The sequence below is a fragment of the Thermobia domestica genome, chromosome 13, assembly GCF_964235325.1.
Source record: "Thermobia domestica chromosome 13, izTheDome1.hap1.1, whole genome shotgun sequence".
Classification (NCBI taxonomy): domain Eukaryota; kingdom Metazoa; phylum Arthropoda; class Insecta; order Zygentoma; family Lepismatidae; genus Thermobia; species Thermobia domestica.
In genome coordinates, this window is record NC_137466.1 from 99,769,202 (window position 1) to 99,791,658 (window position 22,457).

Below are 22,457 nucleotides of genomic sequence, written 5' to 3' on the forward strand. Positions count from 1 at the left end.
TGTGGTGGACAAACACCGTGTGCGTGGGTTTTCTCGGGGTTCTCCCGTTTCCTCCCACTTTCTTCATTCCACCATTTCATTCATTTCTCATAATCACCGTCTCCTTTAGCCTAACCGGCATAACCGTGGTACGTAAAACTCAAAGATTTCATTTTTTCATTTTTAAAATAAACATTTTCAACATAGCATGAGTATCATAAAGTTGTGACAAATTAAAGGTAACAGTATTAGTATTTACGAAAGAGTTTTAGTATTATTAATCTAATAATTTCGCTCAATAACAAGTATTATTTACAATTTGTAAACAACATTTGTAGAACTTTTAAGTTTTCAGAAATGGGCCTTCTATTCGTCCAATTGGCTGCTGCTTCGTATTCTAACGTTACTGCGGCGTCTACCGCCTCGTGTATTTTAAACCTAGAGATTTGACCAGGGTAATCTATGTATTGCTATATCAAAAGGGATTGGTCTTAACATATGCGATGGAAAATTCAGTGCTAAAATCTAATATGAGAAGAGCTATTTAATGGGATGGACTTAACAGAATTATATGATAATGACATATCTTAACGTACATCTGCTAATATAACTTTTTCATATGCCATTTACTTTGAAGTTATACACAAAGAAAAAATCAAAGCGCAGAATGAATTGCATGATTGCCCATGAAGAGGAAAAGAGTTAACATTCCAAGGACGTTTTACACTGGTAGCATGCTCAAGCAGCTGGTTAGGCCTACTAAACTGGCAGAGTGTTCTCACATAAATTTTAATTGCTGCCTACTGGATAGATTACTATCGGCGAAGCACCAGAAAATTCCCTTAAGGTTTTAATTTGCGAAAAAAGAATAAAAATATTTTTGACGTCACATTTCGTGTCTGGAACTCCCCAGAAGAACTTCATGACGTGAAAAAATCTTTAATTTTGCTTACAGTTGAAACCGGCGATTATGTTTACCTGCACACGTATGGATACCAAAATACACATGTATGTGTGTGTGTGTGTGTAAATATATATAAATATTGAGTATGTGTTGTTTCAATAAGAAGATTTCCAGTTGGTCTTCGTACGTTTAGGAAGCCAGTGTCCTTCATACAAGTTGATGTCTTTCTGAACATCAACACGGAAGACAGCAATTTCGATGTAGATGAAGTTGATTTTTCAGTGGTATAGGCAAGAATATGCCTCGAGTCGCTTTGGGTTTGACGATCCTCACTATTTCACAGATATTTGTAGAGACTCAATACTCAAGTAAGTAAATTTTTATTTTTTTTCTAACTTTCTGATTAACAGATATCATCCAGATATTAACAGATATCTTTTATCCGGGTAGTTATTCAGTAGTATTTGCATATGTAAGATTGCAATAATTTACCATGTGTGTTTACATACTAGTAATAATGAAACCTTGGTTATCTTATAATTTTTAAGCTACCATCTCTTAAGTACCAATACAGGAAAACTTCAAGTACCAACAACTAAATGTAATTGTTTGTTTGGGTGGTTAGATTTTAGTGTCCCTTTCATATAGCATTGAAGCTATATGAGACTATGACCTACTGTGTAAGTTGAAATCCGAACCACCATATTATGTTGAAATTTCAAAACTTTTCGACCAAGAATCGAACCAGGGACTCTATGTTAGTGTTGTAAAAAAAAAGTTTTTCTGTGATTTTTAAAAAATAAAAACGCGGTATTTTTTAAAGTTTTTTCAGTTGTTTTAAAGTACAATAATTTCTTTGCTCCTTTATAAACAGTGCTTAACCTAAGCACTATTTGAAGAAAAGTACTCCGTCATAACTATATCATTCAAAGTACTGTGAAATCTGTCTATGTTGATCACCATCGGTTCCATTGAAAAATTGCCAATTGAACAGATGGCCAACTTAGAGAAAATAAATGTATTTTGAAACAAAATCTATAATAGACTGTGATATAATAGCTTCTAGTGAAATAACTAATTATTATCTACATATATATATATATATATATATATATATATATATATATATATATATATATATATATATATATATATATATATATATATATTCAATGGCTCGGGAAACAATGGTATGTTATATATTTTCGAGTAAACTGGCGAAGAAGGTTCAACATTCTCATGCAATTCAATGCAATGACATATACCAAATAAACCTTTCCTGTTATTTGAAGATACATTGAGTAGTAAAATAAGTTCTTGTTTTTTCATTGTGCATAGTTTTTGGAACGTCAAGAAATGGAAGTATTTACAAATAATAATGTGCTTGTATTTCTCAATATAGTTTTATTATAATTTCAAGAGCTACAAAATGTGACTATAACCGAAATGAAAATACATTTTAAACAATCAGTTTTCATTAATCTGGTTGCATTAAATATGTGAAATATAGGTTCAAATGTTATTGCTCTTTATTTCGTAAATCTATATTAGAAACTAATTTCAGCACAATCTAAACACCATTTTGTTTTGTATTTATTTTTACATACATTTTTTTCACATTTGTCTAAAAAGAAACTTGCTCAGAAATTAAATGGCGACTCGCGAAGTTTTCCTATAAAAAAGAAAAATATACTGTTTTTCCTTCTATTTACAACTCCACTTCTTTACGAAAGGTGAAAGTGGAATTATACTACTTTAGCTTCTCCTAGTGACAATAAATGTCCAATGACAGGGTCCGATACGCATTGCACTCACTTATTGCCATGGAATACCTGAATTTTTAAATGCAAATTAATTCCCAGCTTCGTGTATATCTTACATAGTATTCGGTACAACCCACGAAGATCAGTCTTTAACATAGTAGCATTTAGTTACAAATAATAGTTCTAACATTGTACAAATTATTGGTTTAATATAGACCATCTTATGTTTGTTCAAAAAGCTGTTCTCTTGTAACTCAAGTATAATTAATCAGAACAATAGTGAAATATATTTTGATATTTTTTCATATAATTTGTTCTTTTCTCTCTCTCTCTAATAACAGCGTTTATTTACCAAGTGCTATACAATGAATAACTATATGTAATTCATGAAAACAAAATCATTAAGCGAAACCCAGAATATTAGATCTATTACAATCTGTTTTAAAACACTTTCAAACTTTTACGACTGAAACAGCGAGAATTTTGAGCACTTTAAGTCTTCCGTAATATTATACTAGAAAGGGGTAAGCTGTGCTAGCTTTTTCTAATAAGATCCTATTTTTTATTAAATAAAAAAGCAAACAATATTTTTTACATATGCAAAAATAGAGAATATCAGTGGTTCCTACTTTTCAACAAATTGGGGAAATATGAATTTATTAATTAACTAATTAGTTAATAATTTCTTTGATGCACAAAATGGGAGAAATTGATTGATTGATTGATTGATTGATGTTTAATAGGGACATCATAATGGTCGAAATTGTGAAGTGTGTTGGCTACACTGTGCTTTCCTACACACAGTATTCGTCTGTGTCTGAAATGACTTCTCTTGGAGAAGGGTTACAATATATTCTGAAATGCCCAAATCCGACATACTTGTATTTAGGATGTACTTTCCTTCTTATCTGCTGATATGCTGGCCTGAAAGCATATAATAGGCACAATAGTACGAAATATAATTACGGTGTGCCTAGATCGTACCATTTAAATATGACTACAACGTATATTAAGCAAATTATACTGACGAAAATTTTCAGTCTCAAAATGCGGATATATCCGCATAAATGGTGACGTATGGTAATCTTATTTTGGAGGCAATGTCACTAATGTTGTAACTGCTTCTGTGAGGTTACTGTATTTCAGCTCTATGTAATCTCTGTTTTCCCCCCACATTTACAGTAATATTCATATTGTAGAATCTCGAGTTTCGCGTCAGAGAGCATAAACCGTTGGAATCTGATCGATTTTTCTTTCTTCCTTCCTTTCTTTTCTTTTTTTATTATGGTGGGCCTTCTTTTAGAAAAGGTGCCTTTCACCAAAGTTAGTCGCGCTACACCACCTGAGAGAATAAAATTTGTATAATACAGGTAATCATAGAACATTTTTCTTGGTTACTAATTTGAAACTTTGAATATATTTGGACATTGTGAAATAATGAGAAAAATCGGAAATAGGGAAATTTTTACATACATCCCCTTATTATCTCTGTTTTGTATTAGTTTCAAACGTGTGTTCGAAAACGTACTTAATTGCAATTCAAAACAATATATCTATACCAATTACACTAGGAATTAAAGGAATTGAAATGAACCCTGCGATTTTTTGAGGAAAAAATCAAATGAGATGAAGCTATACTATTGGCTGTAACATTTCTGTATCTGTACATAATTGATTAAATCAAATTATATATATTACAATTATTTGGTCTATTTTTGTAATATAATAAATTTGGAGTATTACCAGTAACTCGAACTTTATTATTATTATTATTATTATTATTATTATTATTATTATTATTATTATTATTATTATTATTATTATTATTATTATTATTAGTGGAGGTAGTATTAGTATTATACTTTCTACGATTATGTAAGTTCTTTCATTAAGAAAAAATAAAGTACAACATGTCAACACAACAAAAGTTTGCAATCAAACATAATATTGAAAGTGTTATTTTTTTCCCTGAAGAATGAATTGAAATTGATTGTTACATTTAGTTTTGTTTCCATTAGTTATAATTATTAACATTTGTCTAAAGTTTGTAGAAATTATTGAATATTTGGAAATATTTCTCAGAAATTTCAAGGGCTGATGCGTTTTGACATTTCAAAAATATAGATATGACACTCAAAACGATTTTCAAAACTTAATTGAGAATCATAATTTACTTTCTTATAATTTTAAAAATATGTCAATTACGTCAATGTACAGTTCTAATCAACTATTATACAATCCTACTTAACGAACCTCGATTATGTTTCTGTATTTCACAAGTTATCTAGGACTACAACCTACAATCTATATCTATTGCATCATAAAATTAATTTGTCGCTTCTAACCATAACTTTATTATCAGCGGTTAGTACAAAACAGCTCAATTAAACAGCTTCACAATTATGCACGCATATCAGACTTTGATTCTCCATCTCTTAAAATTCTCACAAAATCACAGCAAAATCAATGACAGCCACATCTTCTATTCTACTCTTGAGCCATAAATGTGTTTTTAATATTACAGTCACAACACTCAGCTCAAGTCGACTATTGCACTAGGTTTATTTCAAAGATGAAAATTAGATTGTACTACATAACATTCTCTAGTCGCAGCAATGGGGCCGCGGTGGCTCAGTGGTAGAGCGTTCACCTCTGGTGCTTGTGGTCCGGGTTCGATCCCAGCCCCCGCCAAGTGAGCTTTGTGGTGGACAAACACCGTGTGCGTGGGTTTCCTCGGGGTTCTCTCGTTTGCTCCCACTTTCTTCATTCCACCATTTCATTCATTACTCATCATCACCGTCTCCTTTAGCCTAACCGGCATAACCGTGGGACGTAAAACTCAAAGATTTCATTTCATTTTTCTAGTCACAGCACAAACAGTAAAAAAAATGGCGCGGATATACGCGAGAATCTGCCTGCATTAAATTATAAATTATAACAAAGTAAATTAATTAAAAATAGTAGAAATGTTGATATCATTTTTCTGTACACATTAAGTGTGTATATATATATATATGTGTGTGTCTTGCTCAAGAGAGGTTTAAACCCTTCCTTGACTCACTTGTTAGATTAAAGAGAGATATTAACTATTAAATGTACTATACATCTTGTAATAGTTTCCGGTCAGTCATGAAATCTTCCAAGGGGGCAATGGGCCAATTCACACTGTTGGAGCTAAGACGTGGTTTCATAAACATCGGGATGAATTACAATCTTAATAAACTCGTGCAAATTCGAAACTATGTTCCAAAATTAATTTCCGATTGGTCAGCTGTTTTCCCGCGATGCTATCACAGGTATCAGTCAACTTCTCCTTCAATGTGGAGAAAGGATGTGTAAAATTTGTAAAGTATTATAAAGTAATATGAAGTTTTATAAAGGGGGACTCTTGTTTGTTTATATATAATGAAGAGTATATGTGCCGACCTTCATCTTCCTAACTTGACGGCCTTGTAAGATATTCAATTTCTCGCATAAATTGTGCCTCACGTTTCTCCTGAAGGTGCAAAATTCATTTCAAATAGTTGAATCACTTGATTCGATCATCCACAGGATCAGTTTAATTTTTATATATTAAATTTCTATCTGTAAGCTATTTTTAAAAATTAAGAATAATCACATAAATTGAATTTTAATGGTTTAATTGTTGATTCTTCTAGATTCCTGCTCCTGGTCGGGAAGATCAGGTTACTCGGTGCACTGCATGCCAGCTCATCAATGTGCCTCTTTAATAAGCTCAAGAGACATACAGATGACACTTCAGCTGTGCGGGTTTACTGGCAACATTCCTTTGGTTTGTTGTGTGACAAACGAAGGGCACAGAGTAAGTGTGAACAAAAATAATAATTACAATCCCCAAGTCACGAGTTCTCGACAACCTAGTTCTACCAGACAAGATAGTTATCAGCCAAATACAAATTATAGACAGAAGGTTCACCAGTCACAGATATCACCAGCTCTTGATGTACGTTCTTTTCATCAGCCAAGTGATAGAACTAGTCCTACATTTAGTGCTCAGTTTAGATCGCCATTAGTACAAATAGGAGGATCTGTTTCTCTATATCCTCCAGAAATCAATTTTAGTGTTGGGAAAGACTCTTTGGGGTACCAAGGCCAAACTTACAACCAAAGACAACACGACAATGTGCAACCGTCTCCTGTACGTAAGAATCCAACACAGCAAGTAGTTCAACAGGTTGAATCTTTTGGATATAATTTTGATACGCATCAAAGGCCATCAAATCGCAATACTTACAGAAATTCAGGAGTACAAAAACCATCTAGTCCATCATTAAGCTTTGGTGTAAGTGTCGGTCAACAGCAAAGCTTCGGACTTACCAGTCAACCACATAGTACAAACAATTTTGCCTCATTCAGAACCAGTGGTCATCAACCAGGCTCTTCAACACCTATACTAGTTCCTTCCCGATTTCCATCTGAGTCAGCTAGTCCTCATCGTGACAGAGAACAGCAGCAACCAAACCTTCACGCAGAACATAACTATCATCAACAAACACATGCATCACCCAAGGAGTCTCGGCTTTCGAAAAGCGAACTTAGTAAGTAAATAATCTTAGTACAACTTCATTAAAATTCTGAAAGTGATACCTTTTGTTTCATTTCGAGAAAATAAGTTTATTTCTAATTTACATATTGATAGAATATCTACATTCTTAGATAAATAACAGTGTTTTCTTTATATTCAACAATATTGATGTGACCCATTCTTTATGCCAAGTTATCCATGATTTTCTTTTGTGATCTATCTCAACCAAAATATATTAAAAAGATAAATTAATATTCTCAATATATAGGCTGGAATATTTAAATCACAATTAAAATAATTGTAGGCTTTATCAAATATGAAACAAGACTTTTACACTTGGGTAATTGGTGCACTTAAATTAAGAAATAATGACTGGATAAATTAAACATTTTCTAACGTTGACATCACAGTTAATTTTCTATGCTCCCTAATGTATTTTCATTTTCATGTTGTTCTCTATGAATATTGCAATATGTTTCTGTGCAAAATTCGACGTGTAATGTCTTATATTTTCTAACAGAATGTCAGGAATATTCCAAACTAGTCACAATGGATCTGGAAGGTATGAATCTTCTTCCAAAGCCATCACTCCTTAGAGCTGAAGTACCTAAATGTGAACATTCAGATATGCCACTGGTGGTCGGAGGAAAGAATGCAAGCAAAGGAGAGTTCCCACATATGGTAGGTACCCTATTCCTGCTTTTTAAGAGTAAATAAGTGGATAATTCAAGGGAAACTTCAGAGTTTCCACATGGAGTCTCTGGAGGTGAAGTGAGTAATAGTAAGGAAAAGTAGAGCTGGAAATACAGTGATTGTTTGCGTTTTGTAAATTAACTCACCGATTAAAACCAGTAGTTAATTAAAGTGTGTAGTCGAGTTGTCTTTAGATTCTGGTAAACACAATAGACAGCAGGTGTCTTTTTTGTGAGTGGTTGAGTTGACACATATTACTGACAATGGCTGTAATAATTTCCGAGTCGTATACGCTAAGTAACATCAACCAATTGCTCGATATTAGTTAGCATAGAGTTATTCACAAAGAGTTTTGACACAATTAGTTGTAATGACGAATGTCGTTGATAGGTTATATCGTGAAGGTTATATCGTATAGGTTATATCGATGAGCTAAAGTAGTTATAGACAATTGGACAGTGATGATTTCTGGGGCTGACCTGGGGAAGAAATTCCCCCGGAAAATAACTCCGACCCTGCTCACATAGGTTACTAGTATTTTCGCAGTATTATTTTCATGCCCCGTAGTGAAAGTGTTTTCCTGGGAGAAATTTAAAATAATCACTAGGTATAGATACGAGTTCCTAATGGAAATGAAATAATATGTTAAAACATACCAAGTACTTGGAATCATGAATTTTATATTGATATTTCTCATAAAGGTAAATTAGTTTGTGAAAAATGTTGAGAGTAGCTTTCATATGTAGTCAATTGATGCTTTACTACTGTTATTGCTAGTAGTTTACACTATCATTGCAATCTTTAAAAAAATGATATAAAAGCAATTTATCTATTTTCCAAACAAGGGTATTTTTATTTTACTTCAGTCTTTCATAATGCATGAACTTTACTGTTTAGTGAAAAGGTATGTACTAAAAAATAGACCATTTCTGAGCTTTTACTTTTCTCTACATTATACGTCCAAGTATATACCTGTAGATTGTTTTCCGCTCAAACCATAACTTTTACAAAATGAACTTTTTACTTTGCGGCTAAAAATGTGTTTTCAGAGTTCACAATGCATCTAGGATCCAGTAGATATTTGTGTGGCAATAAAAGAATGTCATTTTAGTTAGTGGTTTAGTTGGACCAGAACGAACCGAAACGTCGCTCCGGAAAACATTTGTCTTAGATACTCCGTAATTATGTAACAAATTGGCTTGTGAAGCATGTGTATTAAAGCCGTTCCAGTAAATATTTTTTCCCAGCTAAATCACTGGTATCACTTCATTTAATGTTATTATAGTGCGCCCGCTTCGCCTCCACTGTTGGGTTGAAGTGGATAATTCGCACATCTCCTTTAAATCATGCTCTATATGTTAATTCCTTTATATATTTGTACTATTTTACTAACAAATGTCTGTATAAATAATGGTTTTCAATAGACACGACAGAGTACTTGTCAAGATAATATAGTTTATGGCTGAAACATCTCACTTCGCCTCCACTGATTCTAGTATAAGAGTTTCTTAAGATAGAACACCACATGGGTGAATCTCGTCTTCTAAATAAGGGCACTTCCATTCAATTTATTAAAAATAAGTACCAACTAGAAGTCATCCGGCTTGGTTGTTGGTTTAATTTTTCGAAGGGATGTTTAATTTGAATTGTGAATCCAATAGTTCCCGAAAATGAAAAGTCAAAGACAACAGTTAGGACTTCTTATTCTTATAACATAGAAGATATTGTGACAAATAGTGTACTACGTAAAACAAAAAAAGAAAAGAATATTCATTCATATTTTCATTCTAACAGCATGGCAAACAGTGTAAAGTGGTAAACGATGAGTTTCACGTGAATTGATTGAGGCTTAGGAAACGATACGAGTAAATGTCTGTCTGTGCTTGTTTCTTCCTTATTAGAGGAAGTATCCCCTTCCGGACAAAATATTGGCTTAGATATGATACTCTACTATGGCGTCATAATTAATTGGCACGCCACGACCCCACTCCCGAAAAACCAAAAGCAAAACTGCATCAACAGATGATTAAGCTGTCGGATCGTGTGTCACGAACTGCCGATACCTGGCCAGACGATTAATGCAACTATGTACTCGCAGCAACTAGAACATGTACATGAAAGCAAAAGAAATGATTTTTTTACTTTAATGTTCCACGATTATATCTTTTAAGATAAAGGGGATTGATTATTATTTAAAGTGAATTAATGATTGTGAAATTATTTTTTGTGCTTTCCCCTAATGGAATTGAACCCAGGACCACATGCATCAAAGGGACATGCACTAGCTATTAGACCATGTGCATAGAAAATTGAAAACCATTTTAGCTAGTGTTTGTGAATCGCAGAGATGCTACCCTGCTTCAGGACAACGGGACGTCACATATTGAGGTTGTCACTGGTGATATTATTATCCGTCTTAGAAAATACATCCTCCATATTTACCAGACATTGCACTGTAGGATTACCACTTGTTCTGTTCGTTGCCAGTTTTTCAGACACGTCTAACTTCACGTTATCGTATAGGGACAATATCGAACAGAACTTCTCTGAGTCCAAATAGTTCTAAAAACATATGTCCCATATAAATAACATGGAGATTTTTCAGTTTCGAATAAAACAACTCTAAAGTTGAAAGTTTTATTTTTAGTAATTTTGTTAAATAATCCTATAGAAAACGTACAAGCATACCAAATTTCAAGTTTTTATTCCAATCCTAAGTATCTAAAACATAAGATTATACAGTAAATCCAAAAAGAGTCAATTTAAATAAAATGTTAAATTTCTTCATCCCCCCTTTAGACCCTTAAACAACTAAATTGAAACCCCTGAAACTAAAAATATTCACTTTTAGCAATTTTGCTGTGGATTAGTCCCAAAAAGTGGATGATTTCACGTAGCTTTATATATAGTTAGGATTTCAGATGTCTAACTTAAGTAAATCCTCACTAGTGTTGTAAATAGAAAAAAAAAACCGTTTGTATTTTTTCAGAAATGTATGTTTTTTTTAGAAAAAAACATTGCCTCTCGTTTTTTTCTAAATTTCGTTTTTTTTTTCAAATAGTCATTTGTAATGCATCTTATGTTTATTTAAGTCTGAAATATTTTTATGTAGGTGTAATCACCGTAAAATGCAACATAAATTAAACGCTAGCTACTGATACGCTACAAATATTTTACAATTTACATGAATACCATACCTATTAACAATTCGGGTTTCAGCAGTTTTCATGAATATCAACTAAGAAATAAAAGTAGAGGAGAAATTTTATTTTTTCGTGAAAGCAGGCCTCTAATAAGTACGAAAATAATGTCACGAACAGTATAAAATTCAAATAACTTGTCTAAAGGTAAAAATTAATACTAATTTGCCTAAGAGTATTTTTTAAATATCATATATAAATAATTTGTCGAGTAGATATATATGATATGCAGAGCCGGCTCTACCATATATGCAACACGTGCATTTGCATGGAGCGGCAAGTTTGGGGGGTTCGGCAAAATCTGTCTTAAGTATATTATTTAAATTAAATATTTCCTGTTGGAAACAGACTTCATGATGATGGTAGTTATATTTAATAAGCTGACCTATTTGAATACTACATTCATAAATTATGTTTAGGTTGCATTAGTTTAAGATTACATGGACAATGCTAAAGCAAATGGTCGAATAAATCCGAGCACAAATTGCTTGATTGTTGTCACATGCAAGAATACAATTCTTGAATAGTAGCGAATATCTATTCCATTTAGTAAGATATTACAGTTTTGATATGACAACTAGTCTTGTTTTCGTCAGAAACAAGTTCCTTATCATTGAAAATAGAAACAAGTTTTTAAAGAAATGTTAACAGATGTAGAAGAAAAATCAAGAAATAAAGATAAAAGAGCTAGTTGCACTAAAATTGCAAACTGATACGATGAGATTGAAGCTCGATATTGAATTCTATAAAAAGAATTACCATCTTTCCTTGGCAGGTGTGTTTGCTTTAACTTTCACTAACATAATATATTAATATTCAAAGAACAAAAACAAACAAACGGATTGCATTTTTAGTAAGTAGTTAACTGCACACACCCTCCCCTTCGTTGTTCATGCTGGAGTAGCATACTTAAAATCATGGCTTTTAAGATTTGTTCTTTCTGGAGAAAGGGGGAGGCTGCAAATTATGCCATTTCACGGGGCGACAAATTGCCTAGGGCCGGCCCTGATGATATGTATATACAAGACATGAATATAGGATGACACAATTTGAAGTAATGCAGGGTGTTTCAAAATTAATATTAGGGTTTTGAAACTTTGTAGTATCTATTAAAATTAACTTACAATTATGAATATTATATCAAATGAAAGAGCAACTCAAACAGTTTTGCACGCACGCATGTACATGCACTGTTTCTTCTGTCTGCCGTTAGAAAGAGCAAGTAGCAAAGATGGAGACTAGAAAGCAGAAAGCTTTTTGTGTTTTAATAGAGACTGATCTGTACAGTGCAACCGTCTGTGTTAAGAATATTAAGAAGACGCTTGCGACTACGTCCTTATTGTTTGCAGTTGCTACAGGTCTAAAGCCTACAGACTACGGTTTACGTGCCAATATTAGGATTTTGAAACTTTGTAGTATCTATTAAAATTAAATTACAATTATGAATATTATATCAAATGAAAGAGCAACTCAAACAGTTTTGCACGCACGCATGTACATGCACTGTTTCTTCTGTCTGCCGTTAGAAAGAGCAAGTAGCAAAGATGGAGACTAGAGAGCAGAAAGCTTTTTGTGTTTTAATAGAGACTGATCTGTACAGTGCAACCGTCTGTGTGAAGAATATTAAGAAGACGCTTGCGACTACTTGCGACATGGACAATGCTAAAGCAAATGGTCGAATAAATCCAATGAAATATTGATGGTTAACAATGAAGATTGTCTGGATCGTGTCGTCTTCAGTGATAAATCGACATTTCAGCTAAGAGATAATGTGAACACTCATAATGTTTGCATCTGGCCGTCAGCAAATTCTCAGGAGATGGTACAGTTGAAACGAGACTCCCTTAAATTGAATGTGTTTTGTGCCATATGGCGGAAAGTTTATGGGCCTTTCTCGCCTATCAACTAGATGTGTGCCGTGTGACGAATGGATCTCACATCGAACACTTGTAGCAAATGCTGTTTGAGGTGCTCTTTTACTTTATGCATTGCTTATAATTGTACGTAAAATGTAATAAGTACTACGAAGACTTAAAATCCCGATATTCATTTTGAAAACCCTGCATTTCTCAACAACAATATTGGAACTAATATGTAAAAAGGAGAGAAAACTTTCCTTGTAAAGTTGTTTACAACAACGATGTTATTATTACTTGAGACTATAACTACTACAACAACACGAGTTAGTAGTCAAAAAAATGTAAACAAATGTACACTCGTAACCCTTTCGGACCCAGGCGGCCAAAGTGGCACATATGGGTGTGTCACTTTTTTAATCCGCTCCTGTGTGGACACTAATTTAAGATATCGGGATATTATTCTTGCCAAATATGGTTGGACCATAGTTTATCATATTACCTAATTTCTTTTTCTTCTGGTGTCGAATTTCCTTCTCAAATTTCAACCCAGTCAAAAATTCGAGAATTTTCTAATTTCGAATTTCCTTTACTTCTTTTTTCCCTGTAGCTTCATTCGTTGTAGAAAGACCTCCTTAAGACTTGCCAGGTAGATACCTTGGATGGACACCTATTTGTTGACATCAATTGGACGGGCCTGCGCGCAGTGTAGCCAATTAGGGAAATTAAAATTGCCCTAAATTTGGGCAAATATTCGAAATTTTTGTTTATAAAGCCGTACCTATTCGTCCGAGTGCAAGTCAACTTACGCCAGTCGAAAATTGGTTCTTACTGAATAAAAGTGGCTACAGATCGTTACAATGGGGTAATCAGAGGGCGCACGAAAAATTCGTATTTAGGTTCTAACCCTTGATAGGGAAGTACAGTTGAGGTTTACAGTAGACCTTGTTCTCTAATTGGAAAGATAACTGTGATTTTTTAAAGGTAGAATGAGATATTTTTTATTGACATGCTTACTTTATTAGATATCGTCACGATATATTAGAGGGATACCAAACCTTATTTTAAGATAGTTTGTGTTTGTCTGATAACAGTGTTGCTACAGAAAATTTTAATTCCAGATTTTAGGGGCAAATTTTGGGGGAAAATTCCCTTTTTGTTTCTACTTTTCCCTCTTGTTGGCTACACTCGAACAAACTACCAGTGTCTAAAAGCCTCGTCCTTAGCCTACACAGCGCACCATAAAAAGTTTCACTAGAATAATTAGGGGAAGTACAGTTGAGGTTTATAATAAACCATGTTCTGGAAATGGTAAGAATATGGTGAATTTCTGAAGTAGATTGAGATATATATATATATATATATATATATATATATATATATATATATATATATATATATATATATATATATATATATATATATTTTTTTTTAAATTTCATCTTACTTTGTTAGATATCGCTATGATACTTGTAGGATATATTATTGGAGAACTAAGGTTTATTTTCAGGCAGTTTTAGTCTGTATGATGCCAGTGTTTCCAGCCAAAACAATTAATTCCCAATTTTAGGTGAAAATTTCGGAAAATTTCCCTTTTCCCCTCTCTTATTACCCTCTTGCTGGCTACATTGAAACAGACGTACCACTACCTGAAAGCTTCCTCTTTATCCTACACAACACACCATAAAAAGTTTCAATAGGATAATTAGAGAAGCTGTAGCTCCGGCATATCTCTTGATTTTTGCTTTTGAGGCGTAAAAAGTGTCAAAATTTCATGTGTATGATGACAGAGAATTTTTTCTTTTCCTCTTTGAATGGAAGCCAGCGACTTCAGGATTTCACTGTACTTTGTCAACACACCAAAGATTTTTAGGTGACTTGAACCCATATAGCAGCAGTGGTGCTAGATACAAAAAAAATTGAAATTCGGTTAGGGATTTTTTAAAATTTTCACCCTACATTTCCCTCAATAATTTCCCAGCTGTTGGCAACACTGTAATGCAACTTAAACCAAAAAAATAGCTACATCTATTTTCTAGAAAAACAAGGCCTTAACCATGTCAATCGAATGAATGGTTTTTGAGCAATAAGTCACTAACTTAAACGACCTTTAGGAAGACTTTTAGGAAAACGCCAAAAATGACCTGGGTCCGAAAGGAATAATCACACAATTTTGCTTGTATAGGTTCAAAGAAACAAACGATTTGTAAGTTACGAGGGCTTCGACTCAAGTTCTGTTGATTATTTCGATAATCTGCAACATAAATCAATAAATAATGGTTGCCAGAAAAAAAAACAGACATTTGAAAAGAAACATGAAAAAGAACGATGATTTTTATTGAAAAAAACTTCACAGAAAAAAAAAACGTTTTTCTACAACACTAATGCTCACATTAGGCACTTTCTGAATAATCAAAGGAAAATTTGAGTATTATAGAAATATTTTCTTTTCCTCTTTAGATGTGGAATATTCGTAATCACTGAAACATATATTCCCTTATTTATAGTGAATAGTTTGTAGATTCGTCGAGTTTTATCTCCTTAGCTTGAGAAATTTGTGTCATCCTTAATTCTTGGCAGAAAATTTTATTCTCCTTTACCCTTTAAAGTACGTATTTCAAAATATCCTTTCTTATCTTTTGTTCTCGTGACAAGGGGAGTATTCTGTCCAAATTTCACGTTTCTATCTATAGTAGCGCAGCCTGGGCGACGATGAGTAAGCTACTTCTACTCATGATATGATGGTATAAGATACTAAGCAAAGAATGAAAATTTAAATATGTTTCTCAATTGACAAGTAACGGTAGACGATTATCTCCTTTGAGATTTCTTTACGATGTGTTCCACACATCATCCTACATACATGATTAAGTTCAACGAAAATATAAAAACATTTTCATCCGTCCTGAATGTTTACTCTGTGTGAAAATATTTGAATATATGAATGTGTTTTATAAATAAATTGAAGATTATTATCGTACTGTTTCAGATTAAACTTGCAATTCACGTCGGAATTTGTTCCTTGTAACTTATGAAAACGTATATTAAAATTACTGTTTTCAATAGTAGTTTTAATTTGGTTGAAATATGTTTCATCTCAAAAGTAAGACCTTTAAATAAAGCTGTTTCCGAAGCAATTCAAATTTTTCCATTTTTGAAAAGAGGATCGATGACGGTTCCGTAAACAAAAGGCATGTTAAGAAGCGTTTGTATAATTTGAAAACAAAATCACATTAATTTGAATGTTTTAAATAAAGCATTAAGTTTCTAAAAACTAAAACTATGGAATCTGAAATAACTGTGTAGTAACTGGAGTCTTAACAGAAGTATCTCTTACTTGCTTAGAATAAAAATTGACTGAATAAATAAGATTATGGTGGCATATGATTCGTTCAGTTTATTTTCCGCAGAAGAATGTGCAACTTTGATATTTTTAGAACTTCTCAATTGCTTATTAACAATTGTTTGGATAAATGTTAATGTAATTAGATATCAACATTGTAATTGCATTGTTACTATCATTGTTTCCAGGCAGCAGTTGGTTTTAGCACTGAAAACGGAATGGAGTGGAAATGTGGAGGAACACTTATTAGTGAATATTTTGTCGTCACTGCTGCTCATTGCTCATTCTCAGTTTGGTAAGTTACATGTTTTGCCTATGAAAAATAGATCAAAGCAGTCAAGTATATATTATGAAAGTTTCTTCAAAATTCACAATATTTTAATGTTTCCTAGATATTTTTCTTATTTCAAAATGCACTGCAACGTATCAGTTAGAATATGTGATAATAAATCACAATACCAGATAATTTTGGCTCATGATATAAATATTATTACATCATGATTAGAATTGAAAATGTATTGTATATTGCATTCACGAAACATTTAATAATACTAAAGCAAAGATGCATAAATACAGATAAAATATCTTTCCAATTTAGAACATTTTTTGAACTAAATAAAAAGACGGAGTTAGAAAATTTTCCTACTGTCTTTTCTTTATTAACTTTTTTATACAATATTTAGTTATTTTAACACTATATACGGTATGTTGTTTGATACTTTAGTAAATTTCAGATGTTCTTCCAATATACACAGCGATTTTAAATATAAAAATAAAGTTCTTTCCTAAAGTAAAAATGGCATGAATATTTTATACAATGCCCAAATAAGTTTTATTTCTTAATAATTCATATAATTATATATTTTTGTAGAATGTGTGTATTTATTAATTCTAACATTACAATTTTATTATATGTTTACAGTGATATGATTACAAATTCCATAGTTTCTGCATTTATAGTTGTATTACTCTTTTCTAAGCATTGAAATTAATAAACTACTGTCTTACAACAATTAGATAATTAGCAATTTTTTTAAAATTAAATTTATATTCTTACTAGAGAAGAAACACCTCGTCAAGTTCCTTTCCAGGTGGTAAAGTGCCAAGGACCGACGACACGTTGGCACGTTAGAATCACATTATACTATTAAGTTGTTTATATATTACATTATACATTAGATAATGCAATGCTTTCTATAGTTCGTTTAAATTATGTTAGAATACTTTTGAGTAATAATCTATTACAAAGTTCAAGAACAATGGAATTTATCTGTATTTTTCTTATTTTTCTTGTACTTATAACAACAAAAATAATATTGACCTCTATTTATACACATAGCATAGTAAAACCATGAAATGATTATTCATTTATTCTTTTTGCGTTAGAATGCACCCTGCAATATAACCATACTAAACATGGACTGCAAAAAAAAAGCAAGTATGATATAACTTAGGCACGATAGAGATACTTCCTCCATATAAGATAGTTATTGTATTATTCTTTAGTTTTGACTCCAGGGGCAAATTAAATTAAATAAAGAAATTACAATCTGAAGTATATAACACTAGAATATTAAATATAGTGTTATTTAAAATTATATATTGTTATTAATTTAAGAAAATTAGCTTACAATACAAATACAGCTAAATGTATAAATCTTTTAATTTTAAAAAATTGTATAATTATTTTTACATTTTCCTGCCAGGTATCAGAATTATATCATAAGTTACAATAATATGTACTCGAAAATTTTAATTACTGATATAAATATTGCTGCATCCTGATTTGAATATATTGTAGTAAATTTTCTTTCCCAAATTTAAAGTGTGACATTCTTTGTAATTTCACAAATTTTATCTGTAGCTTGTCAAATGTATATATTTCGGAAAATATCTAGTGCCCTGACTACTCCCATCTTTGAAATATTTGACTTCAATACAATTAAATATGTGACAAAAGTACTCTAACCAATAATTTAATTGCAGGGGTCCACCGAAAGTTGTAAGACTCGGAGTTCTAGCGTTGAGCGATGGCCATCCTGTCGACATTGACATTGCTGAAATTATCATTCATCCGGATTACCATTATCCTGACAAATACAATGATATAGCACTATTGAGATTGTCCCAGAAAGTTGTGTTTAACAGGATAATTCGTCCAGCATGTCTATATAACCAAGATATCTTCAAGGTGAATAAGGCCGTGGCCACTGGATGGGGTAAACTGGAATATGGTTAGTAGATACTATTCCCTGCTATTTTGTGTGTTCGTATTCTTGGACAGCGTCATTGTATTTTTAACATTATCTTTTCAATTAAATATGATTAGATACTTAATTAGATGTGAGATAATTGTTATGGCATTTGATTACCTTTAAGAAGTTCGCTTCTCATGAACAATTAGCACAGGTTTTAATTCAATTTTAAAGGGTTTCTCTTAATGTAAGCGACAGAACAATCCAGAATTTCATTAGACAGTGTATCTTTACCAATTACATTGAATACATATTTTCATTATACATAGATACTTATGTTTCACTGAATATCTTCTCATTTATGAAAAAAACAATAGTTAATTTCTCAACATATTTAATTACATTTCTCATTCCTAGTTACTCTTTCCCAAACTATGTTTTTTCTTTAACAAATACTTCCAATTTATGTACAAATAATAAATCTCCGCCGTACTAATGAATACTCAAGGTTGGATATCATATATATGCATACACGTGCACACACACACACACACACACACACACACATATATATATATATATATATATATATATATATATATATATATATATATATATTAAAATGCTACAATACCAATTGAAAACGCCTGAGCTCCAACCTATAACTTTGGCTTTCAAATCTTTCATTTACGGTTATATATGATTTCACGTTTAACAGAGACAAACATTTTAACTGTGTGTACCTTAAATAAACTATTTAAATAGATCTTTTTCATAAAGTTTGTTTTAAAATTATTGTTCAAAGCAAATGAATCGTACTGCCATCTTTGGAGTTCTTTTAGACTACATGTTTGCGGACGTTTATATGTTTGTGGCCAATCCTTTCGACAACGAGATCTCGGAAACTACAGGCTCTAGAAAGATAACGTTTTCACTGATCGATTGCAAATTTTGCGTAGATTGTCCAGTTCTAATTGAATATTTTTTTAAAAAAAAAAACATATCCATTATTTCTTTATTACATTTTTACGCGTGCACTGGAAGTGTTGAAATTAAAAAAAAAAAAAAGCATCATACCCTATGCATTACACATTCCAACACCACATAGTTATATATTGGGGTTGTATATATGTCAGGCGTTTGTTTCATGGTCAAATAATAATGAAAAAGGAAGGATAACCATTTCTCTAGTCTAAGATAAATCTTTATTTTTTGAGTGTTTTGCCCAATGAACACCATATATAGCTGACATTATAATTAATTGTATATGTAATGTATTTGCTTATTATATACTGCATGCAAGAAGAAAGAAAACACTGGTCATACATGAATTAGAAACTCCAACGGGAAGTAGGCTCAAATCTTGCTAACGGTGCGAAATATTGAAAAAGTAATCGAAAAATCTCCCCTTTATGGTATCTGTTGCCAATTTTTAACAAGACGTCTTTCACTTGTGTCTGTAAAGGGACATGTACAGATGTGAGGAATAACAAGGAGATTCATGCTCATATGTGAATGATGCGCTGTGTAGAGAGCGCAGGTTCAGCTAGTATATATATAATACTCCTTGGTTTCTTATCGTGAATTTATTTCTGGGAAGTACTTAGTTTTTGGCACTCCGTAGGAAGTCACAATACTTTATGATGGAGAAAATTTAACCTGTGTAAAGGATATCTGGATAATAAATTCATAATTACTCGATTTTTGTATTTATGTACCACCCATAATCCTTATATTTAATCAATCCATCAGTCCAGATCCTTAATATGATTTGCAGCTTTCCATTCATTCTTTTGAACCACAGAGAAAAGAACTATAGTTCTCAGCTATATTATTTTAAAAAGCTTGAACTAACCTTCGGGCGTATCACTGATACAAAACTTCTTGCACTGAAATTTAGGTTAGAATTAAAATGAACACACAATATTAACTTTTTTTATTTTGCATCTACTAGCTGGTAGAAAACATTATCTATTTCACATTTTCAGGAGGTGATGAAAGTGATATTCTGCAGAAAGTGTCTATCCATATTATGGAAAACCAACAATGCAATCGATACTATTCTTCAGAAACTACAAGGTCTCGATTCAGTATGGGAATTCTACCATCTATGATGTGTGCGGGAGAGAGAAATGAACATAAGGATACGTGCCAAGTAAGTAGAAAATATAGATGGGTAGTATTTACTACTGATGTTTTCAGACTAATGTCCGGCGAAGTAAAAACAAAACAAGAAAAAGATCTTTCATTTAAAGAGTGTACTCTTCCCTACACTATTGTCTTCTAAATACATTATAGTGATTCGTAGCTGGGAACCATACGTGAACCATACAAGAACCAAACCTCTCTTTCGCCAAAAATTTCAATCTTTTTCATCTATCAAAAGGTTAGTTCTCAAGAGAACAGTTATAATTAAATAATTAATATGAATTATAATTAAATAATAATTAATGAATTGATAGAAAACTCAGAGGAGTTCCATAAATAATATGACCTAGTAGTACCGATGCGACGCAACCAGTGTTTAAACGTGAAAATAACATTACAGATAATTAGTGTTACGTTTATTTTACACACAGCTTATTAAACATCAAGCATACTCCTATGCCTTACAAGCATTTTTCTACATGAAGCTGGGATCATGCTGGGTCAGTAGTAAAGCGTTCACCTCTTGTAGAAGGGAGTTCTGGCCCGAGTTCAGGTCATGGAGCTTACGGAGAATATCGTGTTCGAGGATTTTCTCAAAGTTCTTTCGCTACCTCCCGCATTCGTATTCCACCAAACCTTTCACTTACAATAACTCCTTTAGCCATCGGACATTAAATTTGAAAAGAACTTCTTTAATAAGCTCAACCTGCAAAAAGGGAAATGATGCATAGGTCCCCATTTTCGCGAGAATACTTAATTGACAAAGTATAAGATTGCTAAAATTCCATAATTTTACATGAGAAATTATGGAAACATTTATCTAACCACTATCCAGGCAGATAATGGTACAAACAGAAATATATTAATATAAACTATTTTTACTTGTAATATTACTCCTAGTAGAAGTGTCATTGTCTTTAAATTTTATTCCGCTCAGAGATAGAAGTTAATGATTTGTTAACTTCCTATTTTCCATTACATTCCTATTTCCTAAAACATACCTATTTCTATATGTTATTCTAATTAGTTATAGTGTATAAGTCTGATATTAATTACGGAAGTTTCATTTTCATTGGACTGCATATTTTAGAAATTTAGATATGAGTTTCCTCTGAATCTTGAAGAATATAATAAGCCTACTTACATATAGTTGTTTGAAGAATATGCATACGTGAGTTGAATTTAATTAGTTTGGTACGTATCTACTATGTTAAAAGACCTAAATTCTTTTCTAATTTATTTACTTTTTAATTTTTTAAAGGGAGATTCTGGAGGACCATTACAGATATCCTTTCCAAAGAATCCGTGTCTATACTACGTCATAGGAATTACGTCATTTGGAAGATCTTGTGCTCTGGGTGTTCCAGCAGTTTATACTCGTGTCTCTCATTACGTACCATGGATAGAAGACACTGTGTGGCCATGACATTTCACCACAATGAACAAACATTCTGTGAACGTGTGTATCACATTAACTTGTGATACGACCATTTCAAGTTTTATCCTTGTAGATATTACCTTAATTCTAGAAAAAAAGTGCCATATTAAACAGTTCTATTTTTAAAACATTTCTGTTTTTTTAAACCCATGTATATGATTGCATTTGCATAACACGTGTATAATTGTGTATACTTCCTTGTATATTGTTCTCTTTCTACAGAATATTGCAAGAAATTACATATATAATAGAAATTATATATAAAATTCCAGATTAACTAGTTCTCCTTGTAGTATACTCAGAACGAGTTTTCATTCACACACAATTTTTACATAACTAAGTTATGTAGAATATACCCACATGGAATCTTTATTTTTCAGCCCATTGATTTA

The 22,457-nt window shown here is 32.1% G+C and overlaps 1 protein-coding gene across 1 annotated transcript; it reads left to right on the plus strand.

Annotated features, from left to right (window-relative positions):
* Positions 1-942: 942 nt before the first annotated feature.
* Positions 943-22,442, plus strand: LOC145669252 (uncharacterized). The gene is made up of 7 exons (XM_081737573.1): positions 943-1,251; positions 6,306-7,205; positions 7,713-7,873; positions 16,473-16,579; positions 18,271-18,518; positions 20,468-20,634; positions 21,889-22,442. The coding sequence occupies exons 1-7, from the start codon at positions 1,182-1,184 to the stop codon at positions 22,051-22,053; spliced, it is 1,818 nt and encodes a 605-aa protein (XP_081593699.1). The 5' UTR covers positions 943-1,181; the 3' UTR covers positions 22,054-22,442.
* Positions 22,443-22,457: the final 15 nt, after the last annotated feature.

Coding starts and splice junctions, on each gene's coding strand:
- LOC145669252 (XM_081737573.1), top strand. CDS start 1,182: ATGCCTCGAGTCGCTTTGGGTTTGACGATCCTCACTATTTCACAGATA. Junction 1,252..6,305: donor TGTAGAGACTCAATACTCAA/GTAAGTAAATTT, acceptor TGATTCTTCTAG/ATTCCTGCTCCTGGTCGGGA. Junction 7,206..7,712: donor GCTTTCGAAAAGCGAACTTA/GTAAGTAAATAA, acceptor ATTTTCTAACAG/AATGTCAGGAATATTCCAAA.